The 25,649-nt window shown below is 38.1% G+C and overlaps 2 protein-coding genes across 2 annotated transcripts; both read left to right on the top strand.

Annotated features, from left to right (window-relative positions):
• Positions 1–1,501: 1,501 nt before the first annotated feature.
• shcbp1 (SHC SH2-domain binding protein 1) lies at positions 1,502–9,840 on the top strand. The gene is made up of 13 exons (XM_030128121.1): positions 1,502–1,766; positions 2,923–3,141; positions 3,232–3,347; positions 3,940–4,148; positions 4,253–4,348; positions 4,427–4,657; positions 4,738–4,915; positions 5,505–5,625; positions 5,897–6,028; positions 6,193–6,311; positions 6,661–6,747; positions 7,941–8,079; positions 8,165–9,840. The coding sequence occupies exons 1-13, from the start codon at positions 1,661–1,663 to the stop codon at positions 8,485–8,487; spliced, it is 2,076 nt and encodes a 691-aa protein (XP_029983981.1). The 5' UTR covers positions 1,502–1,660; the 3' UTR covers positions 8,488–9,840.
• Positions 9,841–10,455: 615 nt separating this feature from the next.
• Positions 10,456–24,904, top strand: spg21 (SPG21 abhydrolase domain containing, maspardin). Its single transcript, XM_030128148.1, has 9 exons — positions 10,456–10,657; positions 10,947–11,009; positions 17,947–18,108; positions 21,043–21,123; positions 21,207–21,352; positions 21,434–21,542; positions 22,192–22,299; positions 22,385–22,525; positions 24,253–24,904. The coding sequence occupies exons 2-9, from the start codon at positions 10,947–10,949 to the stop codon at positions 24,385–24,387; spliced, it is 945 nt and encodes a 314-aa protein (XP_029984008.1). The 5' UTR covers positions 10,456–10,657; the 3' UTR covers positions 24,388–24,904.
• Positions 24,905–25,649: the final 745 nt, after the last annotated feature.

Genomic DNA, 25,649 nt, shown 5'->3' with positions numbered 1-25,649 from the left:
CCAACCCCTGAAAAACATCCCCGCACTATAATCCTTCCGTCACCAAACTTTATACTTAGCACAGTGCAGTCAGGCAAGTGACATTCTCCCGGCAACAGCCAAACCCAGACTCATCCATCGGATTGCAAAACAAAGCATGATCCACTATTCCAGAGATGGGTCTCCAATACTCTAGAGTCCAGTGGTGGTGTGCTTTACACCACTGCATCTGCATCTGCACAGCAAGACACCTGCTGGGCTGGCCATGAAAACCCATTCCATGAAGCTCTTTATGCACTGTTCTTGAGCTAATCTGAAAGCCATATGAAGTTTGGAGGTCTGCAGCTATTAGCTCTGCAAAAATGTAGTGAATTCTGCACAGCTTGTGCTGACCCCACCTCATGGCTGAGCTGGTCTTGTTCCAAACCTCTTCCACTTCATTATAATACCACACCAACAGTTGACCATAGAATATTTGATAGCAAGGAAATTTCATAAATGGATTTTTTGCACAGGTGGCATCTAATTACGGTGCCACACTGGAATTCACTGAGCTCCTGAGACTTGGTCCAGTCTTTCACAAATGTTTGTTGAAGCAGAGTATGTGTAAATGATTTTTATGCACCTGTGGCCATGGAAGTGATTAGAACACTTCATTCAACGATTTGAAGAGATGTCTAAATATTTTTGGCCATTTTTGTGTTCGTCTCAGGGTTAAAGCTTAAATCAGTGCCATCTAGTGGAAATACCATGTTTTCTCCTCCATATGCCCATATTGTCAGTACAAAGCTATCTAGTGTGGTTAAAACGATCAATTTTAAGGCAAAACAGATGATAAAATGTAATGATAATATTATCATTTTATAATAATATAATCATAATAATATTATTATTATGATAATATTATGCTTTACTGCAAATTAGATTCAAAAAAATTTCAGCTTGAATATGTTTCAAAGAAACATTTCGTGTACTTGTTTGTACACAGTGCATTGTAGTTACTGCAGTAATTGATTAGGAAATAATAAGATAAACAAAAATACATGGTCTTGCCAAAATCCATTCCATATACATGAACACAGCCAAAAGAATAACAAAAAATGAGGAATGACAAGTGTATATAATGCACACAACAGTTTCTAAGGGTTAATACCAAACACTTGGAAGAATCAAGACCCCTACACAATAAATCAAACTAATCAATTAGCTGACAGAGTGGGTCTAAATACTATAGGTATTCAGGGTCAATGGTCACACTGGTGTGAAAGCACCTGGAGGCCCTCAGTCGAAAGTCCAAACGTGAAACTCTCTCTCCCAGTTTGTGTTTTGAACCGGATATACTATTGTTTTAATTTCATAGTACAAATGTATTTATCTGAACGTGAAACTAGGATGGGATGGACATATGTTACATTACGTCCGATTCATCATTTTTGCCGTTTCCAAAACAGAAAAGTGGTTGAATCAGCTGATACTACTGATGAATTTACCAGAGGGATTCAACTAGGGGGCGGAGCTAAAATCACCGAACCGGAAGTAGACCGCTAGAGTCAGCGGGAGGGAAATTTTGAAAGTAGTTGGGTGTGTGCAGTTAAGTTTAATGGTCGTATGTCAGTACACAACCGTTGACTTTTAGCCCAGTTCCTTTGGATATTTTCAAGGCATTTATTTTAACTCAAAAATGGAGAGGGAGGCGGCTGCACCAGACGTCGTGGTGGCTGATTTGGAGTCTTATGTTAACGTTGAATTCGACATAGAAAACAACAACATGTCTGCTGTTACTCAAGGTCTGTGTAACCTAACATTTTTCTAGAAAATGTTTGAATAAAATGCATATCAAAAAATAATCAGTACTAAAGTGTCATCGTACTACGTGCGCTAGTTAGCGCTGTTATGGAAAACGTCATGTAAAAAAAAATGAATGTTAACCTGAATTTCTGTCTCTCCATGTTAACAGCTAAGCTAACATGGTTTGTTGTCTGCTTTTAACATTCATTTTCAGCATAGTCACACTAGTAGTGTAAATATACTGCACTTTAGCAGATATTTGAGCTATTTGTACTTTTCTTCTAATTCACCAGATTATTTCTCTTTTAAAGCAACTTTATACTTCACACGATTACAGTTCAGAGGTAGGCTAAAAAATGTACTACTTTCTCCTCTACTTTTTTTTTTTTTTTTTTTTTTTAGAGCTTCGGTTACTTAAATTTTAAGATGAAGGTACTCTACAATGGAGAGTATAATAGTTAATTATTACACCACTGGTTTTCAACCGCTGGTTTAATATATAATGTGAAAAACAGCCATTTCACTTCAGGTTGACCCATCACAAACTCTAGGAGTTTCTGGTGTGTTCTCGATGTCTGCTCAAAAAAGGCAGTTTCATGCAGTATTTAGGCTTTAACTCAAATGGCCAGCAGCCCAGGAGATGGAAAAAAACAATTGATGGACACACAATTACCATGAGCCTGCCCATGTGACTCGTGATACCTTGAGGGTCCAGTACTCTGTCAGACAAGTCACAGCTTTCAGCAACGCTGGAGCAACTGGTTAAACCTGTTGGCAAAATACCAGTGGAATTCAATAAAACCATGTTACACTAATTCAACACACAGGATGTCCATCAGATACACACTGATGACACAGATACAGCCTGTGTACAGTCTGTCTGCATGTGGCAAACGGCATCAATAGGCCACAGTCAGATACATTCATAAGCCTCAAAGCAGTGGCTTTACAGTACTAGGGCTGCAATTAAAGACTATCATTCACTATCAGATACACTGTTTTTTATTGATTATGATGTGAAGCCAATAAATAACCACATATTTCCGAAGATGAAGAAACTGATTTTTTACAGTTAGTGCTCGAGTTTGATAATTTATTGGTAGTAATACTATTGTCTTATTAGTTTCCTATTCCTTAAGCTGTGTTTTTCAACAGCCCTGTTTCAGAATGAAGGCAGTGCTGAGGATGAAGATGACAGTGATGATGATGGTGATGATGACAGTGGCACAGACCACTTTGGCACAGAGAAGTCAGGGACTCAGCTGCAGAGATGTGAGCGCCATGCAGGGATGAATTCAAATCTCCCGGACACTTTTCAGACCAGTTGCCTCCTGTTCTATGAGAGGTTCAAAGCATATCAGGACTACATGCTGGGTAACAGAAAAACACTGCTGATAACATACTGGAAATTATGAGCTGTGGGTTATTAGACTCCTCATAGATTTGTTGATGTTTTATTTGAAGGTGACTGTAAGCCCTCTGAGGTGAAGGCCTTCACAGCCGATTACCTGGAGAAGGTTGTGGAACCATGTGACTGGCAGGCTCTGTGGTCCACTAATGTCTTTGATGTTCTGGTGGAGGTAAGGCGATATTTTGGAGAGCCGTGTGTTCTGAAACATGATGGATATTATGGCTGCACTGAAGTACTGGCTGATATTTACTGACATCAGCATATGGGATGCTTTTCACCAATAGTGGTTTCAAATATTTGTCTGTCATGTTACATAAAGTTTTTTTTTTTCTTTAAATTTGTGTGTTTGAACATGAAGCGATACTGCTTTTTAGAGGTGACTCATATGCATAGGTAGTTATTACACTGAGTCTGTCTATGGACATGTGCCTCCTTCAACCACAATTTAAAAACCTGATTTGAAAAACCTACCTTGCCAGCTTTTCTACAGGCCTACTTGACGCTGACTTTAAGGCTCCGTCTGAAGGATACACTGATTGATTTTCATGTGACTACTTGGTAACAGTGAAGTCAAATGATGAATGACCCATGAGCTTCTGGACATGAAAAAAAATTGTGAATAAAATGTGTTTTCCTTCTTCCCTTTAGCACAAGTGGTAAAGCAGGCCTTACTTTGCCAGAGGGAAACAATTATCTCATATTGGAGCATGAACATGAGATGAAAACATCTTCTCTTTCTGAAAATGTCGTCCTAATTTCAGGTATGTGACATAGACTTTAAAGATCTGAAAGCGTGTGTGAAGCTGGTGCTGCCTCTGCAGTGCGAGGCCAAAGGCTGTGAACTCAATGAGGAGTCCATGAAGTCTCTGCTGGAGGCCACACAGCACAGAGTCCTGCTGCAGGAGCTTCAGGTGGTCTATGATGAGTCGGGAGACTTTGACGAGACTGCCCTCGCCATAGAACATTTGAGGTATGACTTTTACTGAATCAAGCCTAACTCTGGTTTTAAGTTGTTGGCATTTGGCTGAGTCTCCCCTGTTACCCACGTTCCAGCTTCTTCTCTTTAACTTTCAGATTTTTCTACAAGCACATCTGGAGGCAGTGGGATGAAGAAGATGAGGATGATGATTTTGACTACTTTGTCCGTTGTGTAGAGCCTCGTCTCAGACTGTGAGTTCACTGTGAGTTAGTCTGTTGTGGGTAAGTGTTGAGGCAGGCTTATAAACTTCATCACATGTCTTCCCTCAGACACTATGACATCTTGGAGGACAGAGTCCCGGCAGGTTTAGTGGCAGAGTACCAGTCTTTATTGGAAAACTGCTCCCAGTGCTTTCAGCAGTTCTCTGCGCTGCGTAGCGGCCTGAGCAGTGACTCAGACTCTGAGCTGGACAACGTGTCTATGGTGGAGGGCCTGAAGCTCTATGATCAGCTGGAAACATTGAAGCGCAAGCTGCATATCATTGAAAACCCCTTGTTAAGGTATGTTAAAGTTGAATCAGCGGTCTGTCATTTCACTGTTTCTGTTAAACTCACTTTCCCAACATCCACTTCTGCTCCAGGTATGTGCTCGGCTATAAAGGTAATGCCAGGCAGCAATGTGTGCAGAGCCGTGGACCCAGAACATCAGGTGTCAAGGTGGTTCATGTGGTCTCATCGTCTTGCACCACGATCCAGCTCCAGTCCCTCCTCAATGACAGGTTGCTTCCTCTGTGTTCCAATGAGGACTCTGAAATTCAGGTAGGTAGCAGGCAAAAAGAAGACTGATTTGTCTCACCACAATACACATTTTACAGTGAGATGTACATTCAAGAAGCTTTTCAGCCCAGAGAAGTCGATGATTATTCTGTAGTCGGTTAACAAAAGGTGTCATTGGGCATTTGTGGCTGTAATCCTGTATTATAGAGCCTGACAAAGGTGTGCATGTGGTTCTATAGGGTGTAGGTGAATGGTTGTTGGTGCCATCTGACCATCTTTGTTTTCTTCAATTTCTTGTTTATTTTAATGCCTGGTACAACCAAAGGTACATTTGTTTGGGTAAATATTATGATAACAAAAATAGCTCTTAAGAGTTTAATTTTAGAGCTGATATCTAATCATTTTCCATGGTTTTCTTGATAATAACCAAAATCACTTCAGTTCTTACATCAACAGCTATGGCATTGTACTGCCAAAAAAAGTGCTTTTAGGCATTCCATGTTTTCTTTTCTGTCTGTTTTAGTCACATGATACACACAGGAGTTAGTACTTGATTGCATAACTATTGTTTTTGATGACTTTTGATGGTCTAATACTTTTTTTCCGTGACTGTATGTGGTTAAATGTTCAGTTTCACAGAGACCCTGTATCAGCTGTGGATTCATGCCATGAGGGCGACATGGTCATTGTTCTCCCAGGTGTCTACAGTGTTACCAGCTCCATGGTCCTACCAGACTCCATCACAATAGAAGGTATGAGGCGTACTCCACCTTCATGTCCTAATGAAAGCCAGAGGAAGGAAGATCAGATCTAATTATCTGAGATTAAACTTTTCACATCCACCTGGTCACCAGGTTACATCTGAGCTACGTTTACACTGATGTTTACATGCATTTTAGCTTTACACTTCTTTGGTTCTAAACCTAAATCTAAAACACACATACCATTTATATAATGTTAATGGTGAAAAAAGCCCAGCTCATTCACTTTAATATGACGGGTGTCTGTCTGTCTCCATAACAGGCTTCGGACTTCCTGACGAAGTGGTGATTGAGAAGAAAAACAAAGGAGATTCATTTGTGGAGTCCACAGGAGCCAATGTCAAAATGTCCAACATCAAGTTCATTCAGCACGATGCTATTGAGGGCATTCTGTGTGAGTACATGCCTGTGAAGTTCCACTTAGAGGTGTTGCATGTGATTTTTGTATTACATTTGATGTGTAACAGAGTAAAGTACATCCAAGCTCTTTCAGGTTATGGACGGTCTCTTAATATACATTCTCTTTTCTTGCTATATCTTTCCTTGTTTGATTTGTAGGTGTGCGTCAGGGAAATCTGTACATGGAGAACTGTGTGCTACAATGTGAGACCACTGGGGTTATTGTCCGAACATCCGCTCATCTCACTATGAACATATGTGACCTCTATGGCTCCAAGGTGAGGGGGTTATAATGCCGATTATATGCTACTTGTCGTTTAAAAAGGAAAAAAAAAAAAAAAACAGGACCTTGGCTGTCATCAGGTTGATCAGCTTTACAACACAAGGAGGCAGCAGGCTACAGTAAAGATGAATGGCATAGGAGCTCAACAAAACCAATTTTCAGAACAGAACACAACTCAAATAACTAGCACTTAATTGGGCAAATATCTAAAAGATAATTTCTTAAAAATAAAAGACCAATGTGACAAACTTACTGCGAATAATTGATATCTAATCGGCTAAATAAAACAGGTGTTAAATTCATTGTAACTATTGTGTCTTATTTTGCTCTTATGTTTTGTTCAGGGGGCTGGTGTGGAGATCTACCCCGGCAGCGTATGCAGTCTGATTGGAAACGGCATCCACCACTGTAAGGATGGAATCCTCATCAAGGTGACAAAAGACAGCAAAACAAATAGATAAACACGGACAGGAAAATACTGAAAAATACAACTGACCAACATTACTGCAGCAAAAATGATACTGATGAAAATTCTGACCCTAACCCTAACCTCTCTGTGTTTACCCAGCCGTAAATGTTCAATGTTTCGACAGCTCTCATGTAGCTTTTCATTTAATTTCCATGTTAAGTCTCTTTTAACATTGTCATTAATCCTTGGCAAACAAGAAGACATCTCTTATAAATGCATATATGCCTATTTACATCTTGCCATAATAAAGCAATGGATTGTTTATTATGGAATAAGGCATGGTGATGAGGCCAAAAAATAAATTCTTGACAATTTCCTATTATTTTCTAGTTTTATGAACTAAAAGATGATTAAAAAATACTCTTATTTTGCTCAAACTACAGGGTGTCCCATAAGTCTCCATACATAGGAAAAATAAACGTTTCTTGACATCAACCATTTTTATTTATATAATATGCTCTATATGACTGCCATTTTGTCAGGAACACATTTCAATGTGTGTCCTCCACTGCTGAAGAACTATAAAGAAGAAATATAAAGAAATACATGTTAGAACCATATATGTATGGAATGTATTATGTCTCCTATGTATGGAGACTTATGGGACACCCTGTAGATGCCATGTATGACTGGCAACACATTTGCATTTTTTCTGTTAAAGGAAGGAAACAGTTGCATTTTTAGTTGAGCAAGGAAAATATCCAGAGAAATGGTTTTGCAATTTGGGAAAATAAAAACTTTAACTGAATTAATTCATGTTGCCCAGCCCAGATATGGAGCAAACCTGTGCTTTATTCTATTGATTGATTTGGGAAAATTGTATTGTATTTGTCCCTAGCATTAATAATTTAGTGTGTGCCATTACATTTATGTCTAGCAAATTCTCTCATACTACCTGCATTCACAGAAACACTGACAATATTAATTTCTCTTGTTGATACTTAATCCGTGTGTCTGGGATGTTTTCATAACTTTGTATAGGTTGACTGGAGTTATTTATATGTTTGCATTTGCTAATTTAATTGTAAGTGGTACTTAAAAGTGTATTAAGTGGCCTTGTTAGTTGAGGCTTCTTGCACCATGAAAGCCTATCAAAATGATTTTTTAAATTACTTTCTTCTTTTGGTTTCTTGGTTTGGTTGTCTGCCTCTGTAGGACTTTGCTGATGAGTTGGATGTGATGCCGTCTATCACCATGGAAAACAACGTGATCCACAACAATGAAGGCTACGGAGTGATTCTAGTGAAACCCAGTAACATGGGCGACAAAAAAGTCCCTACTGAGAGAAGCGAAGGTACTTAGAACTCCCACTGACATCGTGATGTAAATTGAAGATCAGAGAAAAGCTCACCGCACTCATCTGTTGGTTTGTTTCTCAGACAATGCTGGACAGATGGCTGAAGAGAAACAGCAGGAAGGAGTTACAGATCCTCACATCAACGCCGCCTCATCAGCAGCTCCAACTGCCGGCAACTCCAGAGATGTTCAGGCTGAGTCCGCGGACGTCGGCAACGGCACAGACGGCGACGCACCTGCCACCTCGTCAAAGAAGTGGCAGTTCTGTCGGCAACTGAGCAGAAACAAGGAGACGTCCTGCAGCCGAGCCGTGCAGGACCTCATGGACCATGAGATATTTGTCTCCATCCAAGGAAACCAGTTCAGACGTAACGGCATGGGCGACTTTGGCACCTTTTTCTACTGATAAAAGTATTGACTATTCAGAAAGCTGGAGGTTAATACTAACAAGCAGCACTAAGAAATGTCTTTTAAGATCCGCTATGTTCAAGCAATATTATTCTGCAGCATGCTTTTGTCATGGAATACATATTGCTGGGAATTATTTCTGCTTTGGACTGAGTTGACTCACCTCATTAGCTGTTCTGCAAAGATGCCCGCAACATAGGAAGTGCCTTTGTGAATTTCTAGAAACTCTGACTTCCATCCTTTTGAGCCAGCAGTGATGTGATCCACACTTGCACAAATGCTTTTATCTTATTTATTCCTTTGGGCTCTCAGTGAAAAATTTAAGACATTTTTATTATTTTTAGTAGTGTAAAGGACACTTGTCACTTTGATTGCATGTTCTGATTTATGATCTAATAAATTTTTGTTATGCTTAAGGTGGCGGCTTGATAAGTCCAGTGCACTGTTTATAACACAGAGTTCCTGTCATGTTCACAAATATACTGTGTTTCCATTGTTAGTGTGAGTTCTGTTGTTTTCACATGTTCCCTTGGGTGTTTTTTAAAGTTAGGGTGATGTATTGAGGGGAGTTCACAAGCCCAGATGATGGTCTTAAACTCATCACCAGGTATAAGCTTAGGGTGTATGTTGAAACTGATAATAGGACTTAGTTACAAACTGCTACTTATGTAAACTGTTAGTATAATGGAGTGCTTGGAGATTAAAAAGTGGCTCTTAAAACCTTAGTATGTGTTGGTGCAGTGATGTAATCCTATTTTATCTGTCCTGGTGTAACACCTTGGCCTGAACCTGAACCTGTCATTGTGTCGTCTGTGTTGAACTCATGGAGGGTTGTGCAGGGTTGGTATTGAAATGCAGTTGTCTGTTTGATGTGCAATCAGCAGCACAAAGGGTAAAGCCATGGGATTTGAGGCTCGGTAGAGACAAAAATAGCCTCATTGAATTTTGCATGTACCCATCATAAAATTGACTGCAAAAGTAATTCTACCGAGTACTTTAGACTCTTCAGTTCCCTGTCGTTGGCTCTCACAGGCTGCACACAAGTAGTGGAATGTAACTAAGTGAAGCCAAAGTATCAATTTAAAGTATTTTACACTTAGTTTTTTCCATTTTCTGTAACTGTGTACTTAACTACATCTGAGGCAAATATTCTCCTATTCACCGACTCCACAACATTTTTGTGACAGCTTTTGTCCCGTCAGATTGCAGTTTACTTTTTTTTTTTTAATCTCCGTCTGTCCATTGAGAGCCACAGATCCCCAAATGTGTTTAATTTGATCAGTTGTGATGAAGTTAAATGTTTCCTTATGAGTTGAGTGTCAAATTCTCCTCCATATGTTAAATAAACTCTTTAAACCAAAGGTGTCAAACTCATTTTAATTCATTTGATCTCAAGTGAGCCGAACCAGTAAAATATATAACTTAACCTTTAAATAAGGTCAACTCCAAACTTTTCTCTTATGCTTTAGAGTGATAAAAGTAAAATTACATAATGAAAATGTTTACATCTACAAAGAATCATTAAAAAAGCAGTACCTGAAATTTCTTAAAAATACCTGCAATTTTAACAATAATATGCCTCATATTATTTACACATGTGCACTACAATTTCCATATTACAGAGGTTATACAAAGGCACGAAACATTTAGTAACAGACATAATATTGTTGAAACTGCACTAACATCTCTTAAGACATTTCAAGATATTCATATTCAGGTTATTCACATTTTTTGTGAAAGGATAGTTTGTAAATGTAAACATTTTCATGTAACTTTATTTTTTCATACTAAAACAAAAATAATAATTTGAAGTTATCATTAGAATATTATATATATTATAAACTATATAATATATAAATGATGTATTTTTTAATGAAAGAGCGCCTTTGTCAGATCCAAAGTGCGCATGCGTATTCGCTGTAGCTATAAAAGCTAAGCTAGGCTAAAAGCTAATAAGCAGAATCCACCTCCACTGGTACAAACGCACCGCAGCTTCAATCTGTGGCTGTGACACAGACACTGGTGGGCGGTGTTTAAAAAAATAACGAGGCAGAGCCTTTGCGGAAGTCGTTGAAAGTCGAGTCATATGACCACCTAGCCGGAGAAAATGCTATCTAGACATGGATAAAATTCCACGGACACGGTGAATAACATCCACAACGAAAACGGTAACAGTACCCACAAAATCGCGTTTAGACACAGTGAGTTTACTGTGGCTCATATTCGGTCATTGAGTTTGTCCACCGTGACGTTGGACTCCGAGGTGTTGCCTCCAAACGGCCACACACGGACTAGTCATGTTTTTTTTTATTTATTTTTTTAATGTATTTCAATAAGTCAAATACACAGCAGCGGTTAAGCTAGCATGTTAATGTGCTCATCTGGACAGTAACTATCTCTATGACGTAGCTATTCGCTGTATTTCCTGACTGTTTTCCCATTCAATGTTTCCCACAGATGGAGGAGATTAAAGTGTCTCCTGACTATAACTGGTTTAGGAGCACAGTGCCTCTGAAAAGAGTAAGTACATCACCATTTTCCTTTCGGTTCTGATGTTATGGTGGTTATGGTTGTAACAGGGCCCACTGCATGCACATGACAAGGGAAGTAAGAGTAAAAACTATAGAAATAATAATAATTTAAAAAAAAAAGCAGACAGTGTGTATATAAGTGTAAAAATAACAAATACACATCTGCACACTATCATAAATATGAGGGGGAAGAGTGAAAAACAGTTTGTAGCTGTTATAGATGGGCATGTGACTATTCTTGTGTGTTTATCCCAAAAGGCTTGAACTGGGCACTGCATTAAGAGATTTGGACTAGCACCTGACTCAGAGATGAAAACAGAGGCCTTGTTTGAGTAGTAGTTCTGGTACATACTTCTAACACATACATACAAGAGTGATTACATGTTGAGTGTTAGAAATACTTGAGCAGATCTGCAAGAGTAGATGGAATTTCTTGTCAATACAATTGAACACCCAGTGCTGCTTCTGTGCTTCTGCTGAGGAAAACATTTAATATGTAGGAGGATGTGTACTGTATGTTAAAAATACATGAGTGGATGAACTGTTACTGTAGCTCTTTGGACTGTACATGTACAGTAGTGTGCAAAAGTCCTGGACCACTTTTAGCTTTGCTATTTTTCCAAGATTGAAATGAACATACATATTTCTTCCTCATTCTTTTTTCTTCAGATACAACAAAAATGCAGGAAATATGTGCACAGTCTTAAAAGACACAGAAAATCTGAAGTGTGCCCTAGGTTTTTTTGTACTTAACCCATAAAGACCCAAATGTACACCAGTGAACAAAAGAATCTACTGATCTGAACTGTTTTATAATTTTAGAGTCCTATCAATACATGTAAATAATTGGTGTAAAATACAGTTTATCATCTTTTCATGGTCATCAGATATGATCCATTTGGATGTTCAGAGGCTCCGTAGTGAACGTGGAAACGCTGTCATCGTCTACAACATTGATTCACCAGTAAAACCCATGGAGTTGGATCAATGGCAGTGGATGGACACACTTAGTTTATGTTCAGTTAATGACATATTTTACAGAAAAAGTCACTTTTTCTCAAGTTTCCATTGTTTTTGGTATGATAACCCTCAAATGTAATCTCAGCATGATGATTAAGGTACATGATCAGTAATTAAAAATATAGGAAAATACCCAATTTTCACTCAAAAAAAATAAAATGGAGAGGGTAATATTATGATAAATGGTGATAAATCACTAAAGATTAAATAGACAGAAAAATTAATTTGAAAACTAACACAAAAGTAGCACTGGGTCTTTATGGGTTAACACTGTCTATACAGTTTTGTTTGAAAAACACCATATTTCCTGAAGGTTTTTACTTTTATTCAATATTTATTTACTAATAGGTTTGTAAAGGTTAAAGTCCCTATTTAATGTGATATGTTAAAGAGATATTATGTGCAAAGGGAGATTACTCTAAATACCATAACCTGGGTTTATAGAAGCATTTTTTTTTTTCCCCTGAAACTTTTGTTTTTACTGCTCTACATACTTCACATATATCCAGATTGCATCTTAATACAGAGCCTGAGAAATGCATGTGTTGTCATTTCAACTTTGCGAAACCAACAAACCTACTATTGGCCTAGGACTGTTGCACAGTACTGTATAGTGTCCATGGTCTTATCAAAATGCAGTTCATTTCTCATCATGTGAATAGCTTTCTAACCCCACAGGATTCAAATAAAGTGAACAGGAAACACGGAAGTACAATATCTGCATACAAAAGTATTTGAGTACAGTACTACATCATGTCTGTTAATAATCTGTGGATCTGTTTATATGGAGTAACTCTATACATTTCCTGTGTGGGGTCATTGTGTTTGTGCCTGACTGTATTATCTTCCCTTACATTAATTCTCTGCCTCTGTCAGTTCAATCAATAGGTGCTCATGTTTCCCCAGGATACTACACAAAGCTATTAGTTCAAGGTTTCAAATCACAACATTGTCTCATAGTGCAGTCACAGGTTATCCCAATCCTGGAGCCTCTCGTTCTGTCAGACTGAGGTTTCGTGAGAGTTCTCCTTTATGTGTGGGGAGAAAAGCGATTTGTCTCACGGCACATGTTGATCAGGAGGCAAATGTAGACCTGTGAGTCAGTCTGTCACATGCTTACAGTGACTATCACACTGTACTGTATGCACTCTGGTAAACATCAGGCGAGTGGATCTATACTTTTCTTCCCCATTGTCATTTAAGCTGATACCATTTGGAGGATGTTTAGAGTCCAGTATCCACTAAGTAAAACAATTACTGGACAAAAATCTAAACGAATAAGCAACATTACTTGAATAGTGATCCGTCAGAATAATCCTTCACCCCTTGCATTTTGTAGCCATCACACAAAACTGTAAAATTCTTACTGGGATATTTTAAGTGAACAGTGCTTTTACGCCTGTGTTTACACCTTCAATTTTGTTACACTTAAGAATATAGGCCTACACTATGAAATTTGAGCAGCTCAGGTCCAGTGATCTGTGATCTCAAATTAAACAAAAGTAATCTGCTGTAGTTTACCAGAGACTGAAAAATAACATTAAATAACATTCACTCTGTTTAATGTCAGTGTTTTTTACCACATGATTGATTGATTGATTGATTCAATTGTACATGATGGCTAAGGATAAATGGAAGTCAAATTCCATGTTTGTGTGCACAACTGTGGCCAATATAGCTGTTTCTGATTATTTTTAAAGTCTTTATAAAAATGCCTATTTCAGAGAGAGCAAGTACATGAAGCTTCTGACATTTCTTTATAGGAACTGGCTAAAGCCCTGTTTGCATGAAACTAGTACAACCTGTTGTAATTTGGAAATTAACCCCTTCAAGGGATAAGCAAGGTCTGTTTTTTTCAACTTGAATTTACTGACATTATTCATCAGTTCTGATGTCAAGGGTAGGTTCACCACTTAAAGATAATTGCTGAAAGAGAAAAATGTTCTTTGCTGTAGCTGGAATTTGTAATAGCATTTTTACTTTACAAATTACAGACATGGTTAATTCGTATTGGATTAAGATAATAGACAACCTGTGCAGTTATTAGGAATTACCAGTGGTTCACAGGTAGTGCTAGTCCTGTGTGAGTATGGCTTAAGCCAGTTTTTCACACCTACAGCTCTTGAAAAAATTAAGAGATCACTGCAATTTCCTCTGAAATCAGCATGTCTGCATGTATGACAGCCATTCCATTCCTGTTTCTGTTGAATTCCAATGCAAGCACACCTTATTCTACTTAATAAATACCTGATCCATGTCTTATTGAAGAAGGAGAAATAGAAAACACTACTGTGGCCATTACTATCTTCTTGCAATAGAACTAGCTGGGTGGCAAAAACAGTGCTATTAGTACCACAAAAGTAATTGGAATCCAAAAATAACTATTGAAAAGTACTCGACTTTTGCTCTGACAATGTTCCCAAAGTCTGAGGACTAGTTTTTTCTGTCAGGGCAATGCGCCTGGCCTCAGCTAGGTCAATAAAGGTGTAGATGCAGACCACCAAATGAAGACCCTGCCGTGGTCTGCCCAATCTCCTGACCTGAACTCACTTTGAAAACTTCTGGAATATAATCAAGAGGAAGATGGATGGTCACAAGCCATCAAACATTGCTGAGCTTCTTGAATTTCTATGCCAGGAGCTGCGCAAAGTCATCCAACAGCAGTGATGTAGAGCCAAGACACATGAAAGCTGTCACTGAAAATCAGGGTTATTCCACCAAATATTGATTTCTGAAGTTTTCCAAGTTACAACATTAGTATTGAGTTGTTTAGAAATTAATATGAACTTGTTTTCTTCACATTATTTGAGGTCTGAAAATACCTGCATCTTTTTGTTATTTTGACCATGTGTCGTGTTCTGCAAATACATGCTCTAAATAATATTTTTATTTGAAATTTTGGAGAAATGTTGTCGGTAGTTTAGAGAATAAAACAAAAAGGTTCATGTTACTCAAACACATACCTGTAAATGGTAAAATCAGAGAAATTGATAATTTTACAGTGGTCTTTTTTTTCCAGAGCTGTATGTTTATAAGTTATCTCTGAACCTTTATGAAGCCCAGTTGACATTTGGCAAAAGCAAAGTAGAGAGTAGAGACTGGAAATATCTCCAGTTTATCACAGTCATACCTAGGGGAAATTTAGACCAACCACTTAAGAATGGAAACACATTATTTAACAAAATAGAGAGAAAGAAAAAGAAGCCATAATTGCCATAATTACCTCGATCTATTTATATCAGATCCATTGGCACCTCTCATTGATTTGCATAAATGGCAGGGCAAACAAAAGCAGACAGAAAAACACTTTTGAGGTGTGATCCGCAGTGTGACGTGCCTGGAAAAGCAGAGATGTACTCGCTATGGAAGTAAAACCAGAGCAGTAAAGCAGGTGTCAGCTGTCAGAGCCAACACTGTGTTAACCAGCAACTGAAGCGGAACAGTCTGTAGAATAATAACCACGACCCAGGGTTTCTGCTGGACAGTTTGAGGTGCTGTCGGACATGAACGTACCTGCACTAAACAACGTCCTAACAACATATGACATCACCGTTCGTGTAGTTTATTGTTGCTGCCTCCAACGTGGAGGTTACGTGATCATTTCCTTAAATTATGGAGCAGTTCCATAAGAAGGGGTGGAGGCTGGAAATGTTTGTCTCTTTCTTTAACATAGGAGCGCCCCAGGCGAAATTCAGTTGGTTAACAAAAAAAAAAAATTCAATGGCATCGCTGTCAACTGACAAAAAGGAAGGAAAAATAGGTCATGAGTTGTTTGCTTGTTTTTCTTGTGTATGATATAATAATTTTGTGGAATGAAATATAAAGTGGACTGGTGGTACTGTGCAGGACTGACTTTGCAAGTGCTCTTAGAGTTGTATTAAATATTGGTATAGTTTACTACATTAGTTTTTTAATGATCAGTAAATGATAAGTGTCACTTCAGTGGTCCCTGTGTGTTGGTTGAAGATTTCTGAACTTCAAATAGGTGTCACTACAACTATAGTAAATACCACACAGTGATCCAAAGAAAAGACGAACCAATTAATCATCACCAATTGTACAAACTGTCAGTACTTGCAGAAGTTGGCAATAGTGGTTAATGTCTAATATCATGCATCTTGCATCTTGTTTAGTTTTAACCGTTTAGCTCAGAAATTGCAGATATAGATGAACTTTATTGATCCCCAAGGGGAAGTTCACTTTTTCATCAGCTCAATAAGAAAAGAAAGAAACCCAAACTAAAAACAGAATAAATGAATCAGTCTTGAGTATACAAGTCATTATAATGAGGCATTGAAAACTCTGTGATGAACAAACTTCATCAAATGTAATCAACATGAAACAACCCTTAGATGTTCACTTCAACAGTCTATAATAAGGAGGTGGTGATATCAGCGAACAACCATCTATCAGCCTTTTCTTGTTATGAACTATCATTGTCCTGTAAACACGCAATTACAATCTCTGCAAAACATTAGCTATGTTAATATAGTAACATGGGAGGCAAAATCATTGTATCATGTTGAAACCTGGTGATGGATCTCAAAGCCCATGAGCTTCTTTTCTTGTAGGAAGATCCAAACCAAGACAATCAGGATGTTAAAAATCTGATGTTAAGATTTGTTTGTATTCACACGAGAAACACACAGCTATCAATACAGTGGGAATGGTTTAGTTGTTCAGTGTAACTCTAAAGCTGCTGTTTGATATGGTCTGAATGAAAATATACTTAGAATAACTTTGAATTAAACACCAAAAACTAAAATCCAGTTCTGTTTCTGTCTGGTTTCACCACCTCCACTTTTTCCCTCGTTTGCATTTACCTCATTTTCCAAAGCAACAACAACTTCTGCTTTATTTTCTAGGCTATGTTTAGTGCAAAAATGCTCAGAGGTCAGTGTTGATTCACTATTTTTCGACATCTTCCATTGTTCTGCACAAAGGTCACTAAGGCTGTGTGGTCTAGAGAGTCTGAATGTTAACACTCTAATGCCACTATCAGTATAATGAGTAGCCCCTTTTACACTGCACTTCTGTCATGGGAATAGTTTGCCTTTATTCCGGAACGACATCAGTGTAAATGAAATGGTGGGATCATTTGGTTTCACCTTTATCGCAGCTCTATAACGCCTCTGGAGGTAGTAACAGAGCTGGGATAAAGATGAAAACATGATTCCAGAACACTGTGTAAAAGGAACACCTCTGGTTCCGCAACCAAGGTATGATGTTTTGATGAAGTACTGCATGTGCGAGCCCCACGCTGGCGGGATTTAAAAATGAGAGCGTACGGAGTGTACAGAGAAAGTGTACAGTAAACAAACATATCAATGTGACCGGAAAGATGTCGAACTGGGGAGACACCGAGATCCGTGAGCTGTTGTCACTTCAGGCGGAGGACTCTATCCATGCTAACATTTGTGGAACGGTGAAAGACTCTGGGGAGGTTAGCAACACCGCTATGCTCGGGGGGTTTCCGAGGCCCAAGTTATACATCACACTATACATTGAGCTGCGTACCCACCCCTTTGATTCCGGAATGCAGGTCCGTTGTGTGTAAGTCCAGCCTGTCTCACCTCTGTCACTCCTTTTACTCGGCTGTGTAAATTGGTCAATGGTGGAAAAAAGGTTGGAATACCATCTCACCTTTTTTCCGTAATCTCTGTGTAAAAGTGGCTAGTGTAATTATATTATTGGTTTCACACAAAGCTATATTGGGGACCATTTGAAGTCATTACACCAGTGGTTTACACTTCTCTTATTTCACTAATTTGTAAAGCTGTATTACATTCTGTGGTTTATTTCACTGATCATCTAATGTGAATATTCAGTCCAGTTTCAGTTTGATGGAAGCAGCACATTGTTTGCATTCAAACCTTTAAAACTTCCTTCCTCTGTCCTCCCATCAGATTATTGTCGATGATGATGACAGTAAGGTGTGGTCGTTGTACGATGCAGGCCCAAAGAGCATCAGGTGCCCCATCATCTTCCTCCCCCCGGTCAGTGGAACCGCTGAGGTGTTTTTCCAGCAGGTTTTGGCTCTGACAGGATGGGGCTACAGAGTCATCTCGGTAAGTTTACTTCTGTCGAACGCACCATCCTTAAATTCAGATGTGGCTGTGACTGTTAATTGCATAGCTGAAAATCCTGTTTCCATTTTCATCAGTACAGTAAAAGTGGAAATCTGTTTTAGCTCGAACCTTTATTTCATATTTATTTTATTTATTTATTTTTACAATTTTAGATTTTGTTACCTGCAGTCAAACACTAGGGGTATTGACAAAATAAGAGAAGTTTATCATTCAGTCAATCAGATTTTATTTATTTAGAGCCAAATCATAACAAAAGTTATCTCATTACACTTTACATATAGAGTTGGTTGAAACCAGACTCTCAAGCCAATTACATGGCTGTTCTGTAATGTAGCAGGTTAATTAGTAACAGCGTGAAGCTTTGTCTTTTCATGGCTGGATGGGTCGTAGCTCAGCACTTTTAGAGAACTGTCAGTCACTTCAAAAAGAACATTGCTTCAACCCAAAATCACTGTAAATTTCAGTCTTTTATAACATTATACATCATATTGTGAAAAATAAATAAATAAATCATGGAGTTTGGGAAAATCCCACTTTGTAAATACCAAAGATGGAAACCCTGTGGAATATGCATGACCTTCCAGTCCTCAGGCAGTTTTACATTAGAAACCATCATTCTGTCATGATGAATGTAGAAACATGGACCCGGAAGGACACTGGAAAACGTACCTGCTGTCCACATCACGATGTCCTATTGAAAATTGTTAAGCCTGGCATCAGAGAACCAGAGCTTGACATAAAGGAGACTCTCCAATTTCCCCACTTTCCCAAGGAAGACCAGTGTTGCATGAGTTTGCAATCCGAGATCATTAATTTACTTACAAAAATAAAGAAAAGCTTCAGGGTAAGCGCAGCCAAAACAACAAACAAAACACTAGATTTCCCACTTACCTAACAAAAAGAAGCAAAACAAAACACAATATCTTACCTCCCTAAACAAAGAAACAAGAAAAGTGACAAAACAAAATAGCTTCCCTGCCCTTTCTCTAAATGCACTGCTGAATTTATAGAATGACTGAGATGTTTTTTTTGTTGTTTTTTTTTAATACAGATATTTACAAAACAAAAAAATCCAGCTTTAAAACTGCAACAACTGCTGCCCTCAGTTCTCAAATGACGAGAAAGGAAATATGTTGAAACAGTGGTAAATATGTCTCCTACCCAACATGTTTTCACTGTGTTGTAAGCAACAAAATCAATTTATTTCCTAAATATTCACAAATGATTGATGTCATTGTAGTTTAGGAGATTCCCTCGACTTTTCTAGAATTGATAACCACGTGTAAACCCTAATCACCGTGCTGCACTTTTGTACAAAGTGAAAGACTGTTGTGATTGCAAAGCCAATCTGATGGAAGACAACCATATGTAATCCAACACACAGTCTGTGCCGGTCAAAGGTCCAGTCAGCCCACACTAGTCTGACTCATCCTCTTCTGTTGTCAGAGCTCAGTGTTTACTCTGACTGAACAGTAAAGGCCAAGTGAATCTGCTCCCCCCTCTGTATCGCTGCTCTGTAAACTATGTGCAGTTCATGTAGAGTTCATCACATTTCAGCTTAGGCTGCACTTGTTGCACACTTGATATCTGATGTGTAACATTCTTGAGTGTCTATGATACATGATAGAACCAGTGTTCAAACACACGTCTGATCAATCCTCATATAATGTATGAAGGTTGAAATGACAAAAGCAGTATTAATATTTAACTTACTGGAAGAATCTTGTTAGTTTAATTGACAGGTTTTATCAGATAGATTTACAGAAAGTTTCAAACATTGACATAGTAATAAAAAGGGCTTAGACAACATACTAAAACAGAATAGTCATATAATACCGGTCAAAGCAAGATCATAATATAAAATGTAAAACCTAAAACAATACTTGTATAATTACAACTTAACTAAACCTGTACATGATATCTGCAAAAATATAAAACCTCTTTGGAATATTCATTTGTTTTTTGTTTGTTTACACCCCCCCTGACAAAAAAGAAAGCTTTTTAGATTTCCATGAGTGCACTTTCCACTTGGGCTGTAACCTTATGTGTTACTATATTGGTTGATTTCTCCTGTGATGTTCTAAAACGCACTAATCTTCATTCATTTTTAAGGCTCATTCAACAAGACTTTTCACTATTAGATTTCTTTTTGTGAGCAGTCACTGAAACAGGCCTTTAGACCAGCTCTGGAAATCACATGGACTCATCCCCAATTAACTTTCATTTCATATTCAGATAACAGTACATATCTAGACATTTTCTGGAAAAAAACAAGATTTATATGAAATTAACACCTAGAAAAGCTTATTATCTTATTATTTCCTATGATCTCTTCAACAAAGTAAAGTCACAGTACTTGGAGATATTTAATTTTTTTTTTTTAATTTGTGCAAATTTTCAACTGTTTGAACTCTAAAAATGAAAATCAACAACTTAATTTAACTCTAAAGCTACACCAGTGTCTTCTGGCTACAAGCCAAAACACTTTGGTCTAGGTTCAGAGGTGAAGTTCTAAACTGGAGGTCTTGGAATTATTTCTTGCCATAAGTTTTTCTTCTCCTTGCAGGTTGGAAGTTGTGCCAGAACCTTCTAGTTTGCAAACAAAATTAATACAGGCCAGTCATAAATATTGGTGAATAAAATATCAAATGTAAACACCAATGTATAAAATATAACCAATAAAACCATTCTATTATCTGTGCTCATGCATGATATATACTGTCAGACTTCAGAGCCAAATGGTTGTAATTCATTTTTTATGAGCTGTGTTGCTTTTTTCTAATTTTATTTTTCTAACATCTGATTCTTATGATTTACAACAGTGTGACTTCCTGTTGGGGTTCTCTCAGGAAGTGTTGAGGGTCGGTATTACATCAGTACCTTATTGCTTCTCTGTGTTTTTTTGTACTTCAGCTGCAGTACCCGGTGTACTGGGACCTCATGGAGTTCTGCGACGGTTTCAGGAAGCTGCTCGATCACCTCCAGCTGGATAAAGTAAGTCTGTGTGTCTAAGTTTTCTTCTTGTGTCATGTGTCACTGATTCTAAACGAATAACGGTGGACTCTCACCTGCTAAAGGTTCACCTGTTCGGTGCATCTTTGGGTGGATTCTTGGCCCAGAAGTTTGCAGAGTGTACACACAAATCCCCCCGGGTGCACTCACTGATACTGTGTAATTCCTTCAGTGACACCTCCATCTTTAACCAAACGTGGACGGCAAACAGGTCAGAGTTTATCTGAGCATCTTTATGCACATGCTCACATCTGTGTTCATTGCCTCATGTTTTCTGTCTTGTTTTTTGCAGCTTTTGGCTGATGCCAGCTTTCATGTTGAAGAAGATAGTTCTGGGGAACTTCGCTAAAGGACCTGTGGACCCTAAAATGGCAGATGCAATCGACTTCATGGTTGACAGGGTGAGCCTCAGCTGAAAGTTTACGTTCATATGAGTCACCGGTCAGGCATGTACCTCTTCCAGAAGGAACCTTGAACCCAGAGATGTTAAAGTCTTGAATTTTGAGTATTGAATATGATCGACATGCACGGGTGAATGTAAAATCAGTTATCACCATCCCAGACCACTTCCAATGTGGTCAAGGTGCGTTCACACCTCGCCGTGCTTTCAACTTGTGATCAGATCACTCAGGACACAGACTAAAAAAGCACACATGTGAACACTCCCTAAAAGTTGAGAGAATCCACACCACAGATAACACAATGTAAGAGAAAAATAATATGGGAAATAAATTAAAAAATAGAAACATGAAGAGTATGTGTGTGGGAAGATCATGTCTATTCATTCATGTACTAAATCCCCTCATTCTGTTGTCAGACTGTGTGTTGTCAGTGAAGCTGCTTGAGATGTGCCGCTGTGGTCATTGAGTCATGTGTCCTTCAGAAAGCTTTGCTGAAATGATCTGTGACAGACATGAAATTCTTGAAAATATTTCTTTGTTCATACAAGACAATAAAAGAGAGGGTTATTTTACTAGATTAGAGTGAAAACATCTAATTGAGGATAAGTCTGTGATGCTTAGTGTCTACATTTTTTCATGTTTTCTGCAGCTGGAGAGTCTAAACCAAAGCGAACTAGCATCCAGACTAACACTGAACTGCCAGAACTCCTACGTGGAGCCGCACAAAATAAAGGACGTGGCTGTGACGATTATAGATGTAAGTGTTGTGCATTCAGTGTGAAGTTTTAGTTCCTGTTCGTTCATACTAAAACCAGTGGATGTATTTATGTCGTCCTGATCAGGTTTTTGATCAGAGCGCGCTGTCTCTGGAAGCCAAGGAGGAGATGTACAAGCTGTATCCAAATGCCAGGAGAGCTCATTTAAAGACTGGTGGAAACTTCCCCTATCTGTGCCGGAGCGCAGAAGTCAACCTCTACATACAGGCAAGGATTACTACAAATCATGTCTCTGTGTTGTTGGTTGATCATTGAAACAGATAAGTCTGGTTTCATTTCCTCATCATTTTTAAAGAATTCAAGAGAAGTGCAGCTATTTCTAAACACTTATCTGCCTTTCGAAGTCTAACTCAAAGTAGCTGTGAGTAAGATGTTAAAAGACAAGAGAGCTTCCACAGAGCTGCACTGCAGAGTGAACCAGAGTAACACAATAAAGTGTTATGATTATGAGTTTTATACAGTGTATGAGTGTGTGTGGGCAGTTTGTGATTAACCCCTTAGGGGTCTGAGCCTATTTTGGCTGTTTTTGAGTACTTTTGATTTTGCATTTATATACTATGTAAAGAAATGTTCACTATACCCATGTTTGGTATCTCTTTTTTTTCAGCACAACTTCATCTATCTCAACTGCCTATTATTTTTTCACTTTCACCTACTATATCAACACAAAAGGCCAAAAAACACACAAAAGATACAATCCAATTTGAAAAACGTATATAATTTATTGCATAAATAACACAAAGAGGCTTAACAAACCTTTTCAAAGACTTGAAAAGTGAATATTGGTTCCAAATATTAGGTATATATAATCAAAATTGTAATGAATGAAAACTATACTCATATTTGACGTAGAAGTATATCTTTACATAGGTGTTTACTATGGTTTTTTCCACTGTAGATGTTAATGAGTTGGAACTTAGAGGTACAAACAGTCACTACGCACATTTTATAAAAAATATATACATGTATGTATAATTTTATTTATTTTTTTCACACAATAATGCATACAGGACATCAAAACACCTTTGATGAATTAATCCTGGCAGCAAATACTTAACTCATGTTATTGTTATGTAACGCTTGTTATTTTACTCCCTCCAGGGAATAGACAGGACCCCTATTCAGCACAGGGGTGGATTTATTTCACTTTTCCAAATCATTGACATAAAATCTACCACCAAACTGTTCATAAAAAACAGACACTTAACATAACTCACTGGTGAAAGTACACACAATGTAACATAATTATAAACATAAATGTACAACTCATTGGCAGGGAGCAGGGAGATAACTTCCATCCACGCGAGATCCCAAAAAATAAATAAATTATTAATGAGCTTATTAGAGGCATTGTAATACAACTGAAGAAGTCTCAACAAATCTTGAATGCCATTCTCCGCATTAAGATAAAGACAAAAAGACACCTGGCACAAAGTTCTGCAACACTTAAATGTTTCCCCTGTGCAACAGAAGATGTAAATCATGCATTCCTACTGTAATCCAAAACGCAACGCTTACATTAATTCAGAAAAAAAAATATATAAACAAGTCATTATATAAATTAAATCAGCTGTCATAGCATCTTCCCCAATATTCTGATACAGATTGAAAACATGTCTGATCCAACAGGGAGTATCAGATATAAAAGATGGAAAACGGCAAAATAATGTTTCTGTTTATTAGAGCTATGAATAAGTTAGACTACAGCACCACCTGCTGATGACTCAACAAAACTCGATTATTCACTCCAAAAAAGTTAATTAAAAATGCACATAATGTGGATACCATTACATAACATCCTTTTTGTCATAGCTTTTAGTGTTACTGTGTTCGATAAAAGTTGTTTTAAGTCATTTTCCATGTGTACATCTCAGACTGTTTGTTGTGAGATGTTTCTGATTGTCACTCTTATGTTATATGTCCTGTGTATCCAGATCCATTTGCGTCAGTTCCACGGTACGAGATACGCCGCCATCAGCCCCGCCATGGTGAGCGCCGAGGAGCTGGAGGTCCACGAGAGCCACCTGAGTAATAAACACGACTCCGCTGATGATGATGACAACCAGTGAGACGGCGTTTCCCCTCGTTCTAGAAAGGAAAAAAAAACTAACACTGTGGCCATTTCCTCTGAAGCTCTGATTTCCCACAGTTCCGTGCTCTGATCATTTCAAAGGACATTCTCCAGATCTCCCCCGGGGCAGGGTTTACTATGGAGCGCAATACTCAATCAGCTAGTTAGTGGAGTATATTTTTATTTTACAGATGAAGCAATATTTTGATACCTACTTGTACATAAATGGGCCGCTTTGCTTTAAAAACACAACACCTTGCCTTATGTGGAATGGATTCGATAAACGTTGCACTCATAAATTGCCTGAATTGTTTGCCTCAAGTGTTCATTTCTGTGTATATTATTATTATTATTATTATTATTATTATTATTGTGGTTAACACTGCCAGCAGTGAACTGGTTTACTGTTAACAAAGTCAAAGGATTAACACTGGTATCTAAACATGTTTGTGTAATTACAAAGATTGTGTAACATTTCTCATTTGTTTTTGAATACAGTTAATTTTTTTCTGAAATTTTATGCCTCAAGTTTTATTTTTTCCTCCAACATATAAAACTGGTGAGCTCCGTTCACTCAGCTCTGCACTAAAGTAGCCTGGTATGAAAAAATTACTTTTTTTTTTTTTTTTCTAACTTGTCTTGTCCAGCATCATAACAGCAGAATGGTAGTCTGGCTGCCTTTTGGTGCTGAACAAATTTGCTTTGCCAAGGGAAACTTCATAAAGTATCTGAAGCTCCCCTTGGTATTCTACTGTCTTTATTATGAGTTTTGTTGAACCACATTTTGATGCTGGACCTGACGTGTGTGTGTGTGTGTGTGTGTGTGTGTGTGTGTGAAGGGGAGAGAGAAGAAAGTAGAAGGTGGTGGAGACCCTCACAAGAAAGTATCAACAATACAAACAGTAACAACCATGGCGATAATTACCTCCGCCAAGGAGGTTATGTTTTTGCAGGCATTGGTTTGTCTGTCCGTGTGCAAGATAACTCAAAAAGTTATGGACGCATTTGGATGAAAATTTCAGGAAATGTTGATACTAGCGCAAGGAACAAATAATTAAATATTGGTGGTGATTGGGGTGGGGGTTGGCCCACTGATCTGCCTTGGTGGAGGTCTGCGCTCTCTGAGTACTTATAGTGTTGTAATTATAGTTGTGTGTTTTTAACTTGTCTCTTTTCCATTTTTGTAAAGCACTGTGAATTGCCCTGTGTATGAATTGTGCTATAGAAATAAATTTGCCTTGCCTTACCTTCATACACGTC

This window comes from Sphaeramia orbicularis, chromosome 3 (genome assembly GCF_902148855.1).
Source record: "Sphaeramia orbicularis chromosome 3, fSphaOr1.1, whole genome shotgun sequence".
Lineage (NCBI taxonomy): Eukaryota > Metazoa > Chordata > Actinopteri > Kurtiformes > Apogonidae > Sphaeramia > Sphaeramia orbicularis.
This window is presented reverse-complemented; position numbering and strand designations above follow the sequence as displayed.